Source organism: Trichechus manatus, unplaced genomic scaffold (genome assembly GCF_000243295.1).
Source record: "Trichechus manatus latirostris isolate Lorelei unplaced genomic scaffold, TriManLat1.0 scaffold00002, whole genome shotgun sequence".
Lineage (NCBI taxonomy): Eukaryota > Metazoa > Chordata > Mammalia > Sirenia > Trichechidae > Trichechus > Trichechus manatus.
Genome location: NW_004443938.1, coordinates 20,083,498 through 20,096,235, shown reverse-complemented (window position 1 = coordinate 20,096,235; position 12,738 = coordinate 20,083,498). Strand labels below are relative to the sequence as shown.

The following is a 12,738-nucleotide window of genomic DNA, read 5'->3' as shown; positions in this document are numbered from 1 at the left end:
AAAAAAAAAAAAAAAAAAACGAAAACGAAAACAAACAGCTGTGTGTCATTTTTGAGATGAGTGTAAAATTTGGATTAGTTTTCAAGTCCTTTTAAAATTTACATTAAAAGTAAATAACAAAAATCCTAACTTAATGGTAAATTGCCGGTAAGATGGAAATGAATCACATAACTAAATAATTCACTTGGCCCATATTGATTCATTAGGGCCACTGAGAATATTTGAGTGCTCATGTAATTGGCTCCTGACAGATTTCCATGCAGCCATTCTTAGCAGCCACCTCTTGGTTGTTTATCAGTAAGTGATCCAAGTGTCCTCTCTAAAGTCTGCAAGATAATTTCATGTTGACTTCAGGAAGGTTCTAGTTCACTGATGGATGCTGATGGCTCTGGCTCTGATGCAGATGCCAATGCCGATGTATCTCTTTCTCTCTGTTGCTAAGGTGTAATGAAGAGCTGGACTGAGAAGTCCATTTGATGGTATAGTTTGGGGGATTGTCATTAAAACCAACTGGTGGGGAAGAAGAAGGAATTAAGAAGTTCCTTCTTGCATGACACCCTTCGCTATGTCAGAGACAATCTTCAGGTGCTGATCTGTGTGTTGATGCTAGGTAGGACCCTGGAGATTTAGCACCCCAATCATCTGAGCAGGTTCTTGTCTTATAAAAAGTCACTGGCCAAAAGCAGGAAGGCCGCTGTCCTTATCCAGTGTGTTTCCCTGAGAAAGTGACAGAATCCAGCCATTCCTTCAATGTTACTTGCCCTCATAAACACATGTGCACACACACTCCCAAGGAACCATGGTGGACAAGGAAGCATTCCTAATCATTTCTTTGCTATTCATTCTTCCATTTCACTAATTTTTATTGAGTGCTTATAATCTGCCGGACATGGTTCTAGGTGCTGGGGATACAGCAATGAATGAGACAAGACTAAATTTGTGCTCTCTGTCCTAGTTTCCTATGGCTCTCATAACAAGTACCACAAATTGGGGGGCTTATAAGAATAGAAATTTAATGTTTCACAGTTCTGGAGACTAGGAGTCTAAAATCAGAGTATCAGTCGTGCTGATTTCTTTTGAGGGCTCTGAGGGAGAATCTGTTCCATGCCTCTCTCCTAGCTTCTGGTGATGGCTAGTGATCCTTGGCGTTCCTTGACTTGTAGATGCAGCCCTCCAATCTCTGCCTCCATCTCAACCTGTCCGGCTTTCCTCTGTGTCTCTTCTTTTATAAAGATACCTATTCCAGTATGACCTCATGCTAACTTAACTGATAACATCTTCAAAGACACTATTTCCAAATAAGGTTACATTACAGGTACAGGAGTTAGGACTTCAACATATCTTTTGGGGAGACACAGTTCGATTCATAACACTCTCATTGAGCTGAAATACTAAACACTTAAAAGTAAAGAACTTGTAGAGAATATGCCTTAAGGTAGTTAAATCATACGGATTTTTTTAAAGTTTAAATTTTACATTTTTGAACAAATAGCTAGTATTTTCACAAGATACAAGATTCTAAATGCCCATGAGAGTGTACAGTTAACAGTCTTCCTCCTCCCTGCTCCCCTGGTCACCTTGCTGTTCTCCTCAGAGCAACCTTTGTTAAAGACAATAAAAAATTAAACAAATACATTTCTAATATTATCCAAGTAGGAAAAGGTACAATGATGAAAAACAAACCAGGATGTAGGGTTAGAGAGTTCAGTGGGTGAGCAGCAGGGGATGCTAGTGTAGATAGACGGCCCCCTGAGGTGGGAACTTTTGAAGGAAGTTGGGGAGTGAGCATGCAAACATGAAGGAAAAATGTTCAAGGGAGAAGGAATAGCCCTGAATTAGGAGCAGGATGTCCCATTAGCAAAGCACTGAGGCTAAGAGATATGTCGCTTTTGTGGGTAGTCATAACACAGACACGGGACTGGTCTCATGGAATCTCACGTCTTACTATTCACGTCCTCCTGGTACTACAGAGTGAGGTCAAGGAGACTGTCTGGTTCTATTTCCCCTCCTGGTGAATCTTCTAAATGGAATATATGCTCCTAGTTAACAACTGAATAAAGACATGAATGTACAACATAGACGGCAACAAGCCCTGCTAATTCCAAACCCCAGTGATAACCACTGTTTGACGTTGATTTTTCAGGATTTTTATATGCTTATATTAATTAGAAAGATATATATGTATTTTTTAAATGAGGGTCCTATCTTCTCTGCATTCCTTCTATGCCAGGTAGAACTTTGCATACGGTAGGTGCTCAGTGGCCCTGGGCTGACCCCCATTCTTTCCTTCCTTGCCTCCTCTCAGTTGATTAATCTCTACAGAGCATGCGTCCCCTTAATTACTTAACAGCCTGGGTCTCGCTGGTGCTTGTTCTGTTGGGAAGCTTTTGGCTTCATTGTCATTGCCTTGTAGCCACCTTCTGGGTAATTTTCATTTGACCACCTCGTCTACACATAACACCAGAGTTTAGGGGCTGGTTTGAAAGAGTGATCTTTTAAGTCCCATGTATTTTTATTGTTTTAATACAATAATGCAGTCATTGGGGTTTGGATGGAGAGTTGCTTAGAAAAAAGGGCATGAAATTGTTATTGTTTATAGGACAGCTGTCATTGCTTTCTCTGCAGCTTCGAGAGCTGTGCAAGGAAAATTCCTCTGTGAAAGGACAAATTGTTACTCTTGAAGAGAACATAAATGTCCATGAGATGGAGGCAAAGGCTAGCAGAGAGACGATCATGAGGCTGGCTGAAGAAGTAAACAGACAGCAGGAGAAAGCTGCCTCGTGTCTTGAAGAGAAAGACAAGCTGAACCAGGTACAGTACGTGAAGTGTGTGTATCCATCTGTGGTCGTGTTTATGAAGCTGAAATTGACAAAAACAGATGTAGGACAAGCACACGAGGACAATTGCCCACGATTTCTAAAGCTATGCTCTGAGGAGGAGGCTGGGGGTGGCGTGCCACTCTGTGACCTCAACTGGCTATTCGGTATTTTTTTTTCTAATTAGAAAAAAGGAAATACAAAACACTTAAAAGTAAAGAACTTGGAGAGACTATGCCTTACTTTAATAAATTATAAGATTTTTTTTTTAAAGTTTAAATTTTACATTTTTGAACAAATAGGTAATATACTCACAAGATATCAGATTCTAAATATACACAAAGGTATACGGTTAAAAGCCTTCCTCCTACCTCACTACTCCAGCCACCGCATTGTTCTCCGCAGAGGCTACCTCTGTTAACAATTGCTTATGTACCTTTGAGAACCATTGTATACACATATATGCATATAGGAGTCCCTGGGTGGTACACACAGTTAACGCGCTTGCGGATAACTGAAAGGTTGGTGGTCCGAGTCCACCCACATGCCTCAGAAGAAGGGCTGGTGATCTGCTTCCAAAATCAACCACTGAAAACCCTAGGGAGTGCAGTTGTAGTCTGACACATATGGAGTGACCATGAGTTGGGATCTGTGCGTATGTACATGTATATACATATTGTTTTTATTTATTTTTAACACAAATGGTAACAAGTACTGCACACTATATATTTTTCTTTTTATTATCTTTGGCACAAATGGTAACACTCTACACAATTATAAACAAGGTTGCTATGAATAATCTTGTATCATTTCTCATGTGTCAGAATATATCAGGGAAACAAAATCCTAGAAGGAGATTTGCTGTGTCAAAGGATGTGGGTCTTATAATTTTGAGGGATATTGCCAGAGGAAAGTGATTTTTAATTCTAGACTTTTATTTGTGCACTGAATTGCCCGATCTTTTCAAATTAGCTAGAACCTATTTGAACATGAGAATACCGTATGTTTTTAAACACTATATGATCCTTTGATTGTGTTTTTAAAATTTTGTGACAAAGAAATGAATCATGGGATTAATAGTAATGATCAGTTTCCAAAAGCAAAACTAAGCTGGTGCGATAAAGGAGATGAGTAGAGGGCCATCGAGGGTGAGGTAGACCTTTGATGAAATGGATCGACACAGTATTGCAATGATGGACTCAAACGTGCTGGTGATTGTGAGGATGATGCAGAACTGGGCAGTATTTTGTTCTGATGTACATACATAAGGTCGCCATGAGTTGAGTCCACTCAATGGTAGCTACCTACTTAGCTACGTAGCTACCTACCTTACCTTACCTACCTATCTATCTATCTCAAGGAGATGGAGTCTAAGTTTAGGTAATGACTGAAGCTCCATGCGGGGTGAAGACCCAGTGGTGTCTCCCAGGCTGTGAGGGGTGTGGTACCAGCGGGTGGAGGAAAAGTCTCCAACTTTGAGGAAACCTTCTTTAGGTCTTCCATATCTACAGTGACATCACTGCCAAGCTAAAGTGAGATGGGAGGTTGGAGCGTGACAGTGATCAACAGTAATTATAAAAAATCATACATTTCCTCTAATTCCCTACATCACAAAATCCTTTCCAGTGACTTTTTCCTCCTGACACATTATCTTTGTGGCAAGAGCAAATCTTCATGTCAGACAGACTTATATTTAAATCTGAATTACCTTCGGCAAGTTATATAACCTGTGGAAGCCTCAATGGTTTCTGTGTGCCAACTTGGCACAGTTGTGGTGAGAATTAAGTGGATTAGTGTATTGTGCTCATAATCCAGTGCCTGGCACATGGAAGCTACTAAAGGAATAGAGCTACTGTTACTATTGAGAATCTTAATATGAGTGAGCACCGATGGGTGTGATTTGATGACTTTGGTGATACTACCAGGGGTAAGCAGTGGTTTCCAGGTATTATTGCTGTGTACTGTTGAGTCAATTCTGACTCATAGCAACCCTATATGGCAGAGTAGAACTGTCCTATAGAGTTTCCTAGGCTGAAATCTTTACGGGAGCAGATCACCAAGTCTTTTCTTCAGCAGAGCCGCTGGTGGGTGCGAACTGCTGACCTTTCGGTTAGCAGCTAAGCGCTTAACTACTGCACTACCAGGGCCCCTTCCAGGTATTAAATAGTGTAAATAGCAACAAACCTGGCAAATTTAGAGTGTATATTCTTTGCAGAAGTGAGCAATATGTTAAAGAAAAATTTAACAAAGTTATATTCCATACATTTTGAGTTTTTAATGATATACTGAGCTCCAACAAAAAATATGTCTGAGTTGTCCTTTGACACTTGGTGGCTGAGAGAAGCACCCAGAGGGTGTAGAGCATCAGTTCACACTTAGCACAGCGCCTCATCCACATAGATCAGCAGCTTCTTGCTTTTTGAGCGAGAAACTAGGAGGAAACCTTCCAACTCGTGTACATACATGGGGTGTTTGGTAAGGGATTTGCCAAGATGTGTAAAAGCACTTAGTCATGTTTAGGAGACTTACTAAGTTCTTTGAAGTGTGACAGTAAGGACCTTATTAAACATTATCTTTTCCATGGAAATTTTTAGTTCCTTTTGATAATGAATGGTCAGACACTATAATAATCATTGTTATTAAGTAACTCCAGGAAATCCTCAACGACGTGACGTTTTTGCTTTTTAGGACTTTAAAGAGGTCTTTTGCAGCAGATTTGCGCAATGCGATACCTCGTTTGATTTCTTGTCCCATTGGAGGTAATACTAAGCTTGACTGCCAGTCACTTTAGTGTAAAGGTACATTCTTTCTCAACTTAAGTAAGGTATCCGTGGGATTGGATAAAGGTGATTCCTTTTCCCCAGTGACTTTTTCCCTAGTGATGTTAGCATCTGTCAATGCTTGCCTGTAACTATTACATCAATTAACATCTGAGTGCTTAACCACTGCACCACCAGGGCCCCATAACTATTAAATCAGGGGTGACAAATTGGTAATATTCTAATTTTTTATCATTCCTTCTACTTATTAGCTGGTATTCTTCTGTAAAGAAAAGTTTTCCTTTCTTTCTTTTTTCCTTTCCTTTTCTCTTCAATCCTGTGGGCACAAGGATTTTTATTTATTTGTTGTTATTATTATTAGGTGCTGTTGAGTCCGTTCCAAATCATAGCGACACTATGCACAACAGAACGAAACACTTACCAGTCCTGCACAATCCTCACAAGCGTTGCTATGTTTGAGCCAATTGTTGCAGCCACTGTGTCAGTCCATCTCCTGGAGGGTCTTCCTCTCTTTCACTGACCTTCTACTTTACCAAGCATGATGTCCTTCTCCAGGGACTGGTCCCTCCTGATAACATGTCCAAAATATGTGAGATGAAGTCTCGCCATCCTTGCTTCTAAGGAGAATTCTGGCTGTACTTCTTCCAAGACAAATTTGTTCTTTCTTTTGGTAGTACATAGTATATTCAGTATTCTTTGCCAACACCATAATTCAGTCATCAATTCTTTGGTCTTCCTTATTCATTGTCCAGCTTTCACATGCATATGAGGTTGAAAACACCACGGCTTGGGTCAGGTACATCTTAGTCCTTAAAGTGACATCTTTGCTTTTTGACACTTCAAAGAGATCTTTTGCAGCAGATTTGCCCAATGCAATATGTTGTTTGATTTCTTGACTGCTGCTTCCATGGGCTTTGATTGTGGATCCAAGTAAAATGAAATTCGTGACAACTTCAATATTTTCTTCGTTTATCATGCTGTTGCTTATTGGTCCAGTCGTGAGGATTTTTGTTTTCTTTATGTTGAGGTGTAATCCATACTGAGGGCTGTAGCCTTTGATCTTCATCAGTAAGTGCTTCAACTGCTCTTTGTTTTCAGCGAGCAAGGCTGCATCATCTACATATGAAAGGTTGTTAATGAGTCTTTCTCCAATCCTGATGCTGCATTCTTCATCATATAGTCCAGCTTCTTGGATTATATGTTCAGCATACAGATTGAATAAGTATGGTGAAAGGATATAACCCTGACACACACCTTTCCTGATTTTAAACCATGCAGTATCCCCTTGTTCTATTCCAACAACTGCCTCTTGGTCTGTGTACAGGTTCCTCATGAACACAATTAAGTGTTCTGAAATTCCCATTCTTTGTAACTTTATCCATAATTTGTTATGATCCACACAATCCAATGCTTTTGCATAATCAATAAAACACAGTTAAACATCTTTCTGGTATTCTCTGCTTTCAGCCAAGATCCATTTGACATAAGCAATGATATCCCTGGTTCCACGTCCTCTTCTGAATCTGGCTTGAATTTCTGCCAATTCCTTGTTGATGTACTGCTGGGAACATTTTTTAATTATCTTCAGCTAAATTTTACTAGCATGTGATATTAATGACATTGTTCGAGAATTTCCACATTCTGTTGGATCACCTTGCTTTGGAATGGACACAAATATGGACCTCTTCCAGCTGGTTGGCCAAGTAGCTGTCTTCTAAATTTCTTGGCATAGACAAGTGAGCACTTCCTGCATTGCAACTGTTTGCTGACGCATCTCAACTGGTATTCCATCAATTCCTGGAGCCTTTTTACCCCCTAGTGCTTTCAGTGCAGCTTGTACGTCTTCCTTCAGTACCATCGGTTCTTGATCATATGCTACCTCCTGAAATGGTTGAATGTTATTCTTTTTGTTATAGTGACTCTGTGCATTCCTTCCATCTTCTTTTGATGCCTCCTGTGTCATTCAATCTTTTACCTATAGAATCCACCAATATTGCTCTCAAGGACTGAGTTTTTTCTTCAGCTCTTTCAGCTTGAGAAATGCCAAGTGTGTTTTTCCCTTTTGGTTTTCTAACTCTAGGTCTTTGCACATTTTGTGATAGTAGTTTACTTTGTCTTCTCAGCTGCCCTTTGAAATCTTCTGTTCAGCTCTTTTACTTCATTTCTTCCATTCGCTTTAGCTACTCTACGTTCAAGAGCAAGTTTCAGAGTCTCTTCTGACATCCATTTTGGTCTTTTCTTTCTTTCCTGTCCTTTTAATGACCTCTTGCTTTCTTTATGTGTGATGTCCTTGATGTGATCCCACAACTCATCTGGTGTTCGATCGGTAGTGTTCAGTGTGTCAAATCTGTTCCTGAGATGTCCTCTAAACTCAGGTGGGATATACTCAAGGTCATAATTTGGCTCTCTTGAACTTGTTTTAATTTTCTTCAGTTTTGACTTGAACTTGCATGTGAGCCATTTGTAGTCTGTTCCACAGTCAGCCCCTGGCCTTGTTCTGACTGATGATACTGAGCTCCTCCATCATCTGTTTCCACAGATGTAGTTGATTTGATTTCTGCATATTCCATCTGGCAAGGTCTAAGTATAAAGTTGCCGTTTATGTTGTTGAAAAAGGTATTTGCAATGAATAAGTCATTGGTTTGCAAAATTCTATCATGTGATCTCTGACATTGCTTCTGTCACCAAGGCCATATTTTCCAACTACCAATCCTTCTTTGTTTCCAGCTTTCTCATTCCAATCATCAATAATTATCAATGCATCTTGATTGCATGTTTGATCAATTTCAGACTGCAGAAGTTGGTAAAAATCTTCAGTTTCCTCATCTTTGGCATTAGTGGTTGGAGCGTAAATTTGAATAATAGTTGTATTAACTGTTCTTCCTTGTAGGTGTATGGGCATTATCCTAGCACTGATAGCGCTGTTACTTCAGGACAGATCTTGAGATGTTCTTTTGATGATGAATGTGACACCATTCCTCTTCAATTTGTCATTCCTGGCATAGTAGACCGTAGGATTGTCTGATTCAAAATGACAAATACCAGTCCATTTCAGCTCACTAATGCCTAGGATATCGATGTTCAGGCATTCCATTTCATTTTAGATTGTTCCCAATTTTTCTAGATTCATACTTTGTACATTTCACGTTCTCACAATTCACGAATGTTTGCAATTCTTTCTCCTCATTTTGAGTTGTGCCACATCAGCAAATGAACGTCCTGAAAACTTTTCTCCATCCATGTCATTAAGGTTGACTCTACTTTGCGAGCCTTCCAACCCGAGGGCCTTATTTTCTGGCACTCTATCAGACAATGTTCCACTGCTATTCATAAGGTTTTTACTGGATGATTGTTTTGGAAGTAGATCGTCAAGTCCTTTTTTCTAGTCTGTCTTAGTCAGGAAGCGCTGCTGAAATCTGTCCACTGTGGTTGACCCTGATAGCATTAGCTTCTACTATCACAGCAATACGTGAGCCACCACAGTGTGATAAACTGACAGATGAGTGGTGGTTTATTTATTTAGTTTGTTAAAATCAGTTATTCTTTTTTAATGCTCAAAATCCCCCAAATTTTGCCAGCAGAAGCCCCTTTAAGCTGGCCTCTGTGACCTCGTAAGATGATTCCATTAGTCTTTCAATACTTGTTTGCTTTCTGGCAGAAGACATCCCAGGCTCACCTGTAGTTTTCAGGCCACTGAACTGAAATCAGCCAATTCTGTAAGTAACTTTGGCTCCCCTTACTGGGGAATGGTATTTAGAAACCAAAATTTAGGCCTTACTTGCGCTCATTGCTCTTGTGGTGTCATTTCTTTCATATCCATTCAGTGACAGAGATAGAAATACATTTTTAATCACAAATTAAATTAAAGTGACATTTTAGGGTTTTTCTTAGTATCTTCTGTTTTATATTAGTATTATTTGGATCCTTATAATAATGATACATTTGCTCATTTGCTTTGTCTTGCAATATTCGTAAAATTATTTCAAAATTCCACCATTAGTATTTTACCTATCAGCTTAAGACCCTCAGATTTTTTTTTTACATTATGTATTATGGTGTAGGACTGGGCAGTGTTTTGTTCTGTTGTACACAGGGTCACTATGAGTCAGAATCAACCTGATGGCACTGAACAACAAGAACAGCAACAATACTATAATAGTCACTATTTATTGAGCACTTACCATTAACATGTTCATTGTGCTAAATGCTCAGGAAAGTTATGTATTTTGCTCGAGTTCACACAACTATTAAATGTAAAACTTGGACTTGAACTCAGGTTATTACATTACTATTCCATTATTAATAGTCCCTTTTGCATGTATGTTCACAGCTACATACTACATACAAGTCTGATATTAGAAATTATCCCTCAATCAGTGGAACAACAACAATCAGTAGCTATGCGGATTTCCTCAGTGAATGAGTAAATTTTTAGTCATAAATAGTAGTTGTTAAATTATCGAGGCTGGCAGATTAAAACAAATCCTTTATTTCTGTATAAAAGTGTATCTCTAGAGGTTGTTAGCAGTAGGAAATGAGTAAGAAAATGTGTTGTAATAGCACATTACAAAATCAAAAGTTATTCTTTTTCTTACGTAAATATCTTCACTTGTAAGTGATTGATGCAGTGTTGCTCGTACTGTGCAAGCACATTCACTTTGGGGTGAAGTTTCTGCCAAAATAATAAAAGTTGCGAAAAAAAGGGCCATAAAAAACTTGAGGTCTTTAATAAAGTGCTCATTCATAGGATTATGACTCCAAAGATTTACTACTGAAAAATACTGTCAAGTGGTTTTACTGACCCATTAATGGCCACAGGAAGAGTCTTCATAATGGTTTCTAAGGCTCCGGTTTGGAGGAAGGAAACTTTATTAGTGATGCCCAGAATGACTGCAGAAGACCGCATGCTGTTTCTACCAAACTCAGCCTTTCTGATTTTCTTTTCTCTTTTTTTTTTCCACATCACAACTTGAAGTTTTTATTCTAACAATTTTTCTGATTTTCTTAATGACTCTATTTAATTTATGACAATTTCACAAATAAAAATGCAAGTGATTTATTGTATCTGTGTGTTATAGATTGAATTGTGTCCCCCCAAAATATGTGCTGTAAATCCTAACCTCTGTGCCTATAGTTATAATCCCATTTGGGAATGGGTTGTCTTTGTTATGCTAATGAGGGAGGATTAGTATAGGATGTATCTTGAATCAATCTCTTTTGGCATAAAAAAGATTAAACAAGCAAGCTAGGAAGCAGAGATAGGGGAAGAGAGATGCCAAGCCACATGAAGATTGCCCAGGAACAGAAGCTCAGAAGAGACAAGGAGCTTCCTCCAGAGCCGACAGAGAAAGGAAGTCTTCCCCTAGAGCCAGCACCCTGAATTTGGACTTCTAGCCTCTAAACTGTGAGAAAATAAATTTCTGTTCATTAAAGCCACCTATTTATGGTATTTCTGATATAGCAATACTAGATAACTAGGACAACTTCTTTTCTTTTTCACTGTTCACACTTTATTTAATTCTAGTATTTAGAACTATACCTAGGAAATAGGACTGGTTTTGGAGTCAGGCAGGCCTGGATTTGAAGGATGTCTCTTCTGCTTTCTTGATTTTGTTTTCCTGCAGCAGAGTACGGAAGAGGGAAGAACACAAGAGGGACACAATATGTGAGTAATTATGAGCATAGGTTCTTTAATTAGACTGCTTATGTTTTAATCCTGGCTCCCGGATCTTCCCGAATCTTAGGCATGCGATTTTGCCTCTTTGAATCTCAGTTTCTCATCTGTAAGATGGGAAAACCATTTTAAGGATTTATCTTTTACAATTCTTGTTAGGATTTAATGATATAATATACATAATGTGTTCAGTACACATCTGGTACATAACTGATGCTTAGTATATTTATTTCTCTTTCCTTATTATTTGCTTTTACCTAGGAATTAAAATAAGCATAGATTATTGTAGGAGTATAGGCATATGGAGACAGTCCTTGGAAGTGAGAAATGATTAGATCAGATTAAATTAATAAAGACATTACAGATATCTTTACAATCTTAGAATCATAATGTAGGAAGTGACCTTAAGGTCATTTAGAATCTAGATCATCTAACTCTATGTGAAATAAGGATCATCTTTAAACTCTTCCTTACTAGCTGATGTCCTGCCTTTCCTGGAACTCTTCCAAAGGCAGAGAACTCACTATTGTACAAGAAGGTTCATTTCATCTTTAAAACCAAACCAAACCTGTTGCTGTTGAGTTGGTACCGACTCGTAGTCTTTGGGCGGTTTTAATTGTTTGGCACCTCTTCATTTTATCAAGTCAGAATCATAATCCTATAATTTCACATTCTCATCCTGGTTTTATTTTATGAAACTTCACAGAATAAACTGAAATCCCTTTCCTTATGGCCATCCATCTCAGTCTCCTACTGCTGCTGTAACAGAAATATCACAAGTGGGTGGCTTTAAAGAACAAAAATTTATTTTATCACTGTTCTGGAGGCTAAAAGTCCAAACCTGGGTCTTGTTGTTGTTGTTAGGTGCCATAGAGTCAGTTTTAGCTCTTAGTGACCCTACGTACAAACGAACAAAACACTGCCCGGTCCTGCACCATCCTCACAATCATTGTTATGCTTGAGTCCATTGTTGCAGCCACTGGGTCCATCCATCTCAGTGAGGTCTTCCTCTTTTTTGCTGACCCTCTACTTTACCAAGCATGATGTCTTTCTCCAGGGACTAATCCCTCTTGATAACGTGTCCAAAGTATGTGAGACATAGTCTCGCTATACTTGCTTCTAAGGAACATTCTGGTTGTACCTCTTCCAAGACAGATTTTTTCATTCTTTTGGCAGTCCATGGTATATTCAATATTCTTTGCCAACACCACAATTCAAAGGCGTCAGTTCTTCTTAGGGCTTCCTTATTCATCATCAGCTTTCAAATGCATATGAGGTGATTGAAAACACCATGGCTTGAGTCAGGAACACTGTAGTCTTCAAGGTGATATCTTTGCTTTTCAACACTTTAAAGAGATCTTTTGCAGCAGATTTGCCCAATGCAATGCGTCTTTTGATTTCTTGACTGCTGCTTCCATGGATGTGGTTTGTGGATCCAAGTAAAATGAAATCCTTGACAATTTCAATC

The 12,738-nt window shown here is 38.9% G+C and overlaps 1 protein-coding gene across 1 annotated transcript in view; it reads left to right on the top strand.

Annotated features, from left to right (window-relative positions):
- The window catches only part of CCDC170 (coiled-coil domain containing 170), a 77,156-nt gene that overhangs the window by 7,647 nt on the left and 56,771 nt on the right, over positions 1 to 12,738 (top strand). The window contains exon 4 of the mRNA XM_004368825.3: positions 2,626 to 2,811. Within this exon, the coding sequence (XP_004368882.2) occupies positions 2,626 to 2,811 (186 nt within the window). The remainder of the gene's footprint in view (positions 1 to 2,625; positions 2,812 to 12,738) is intronic.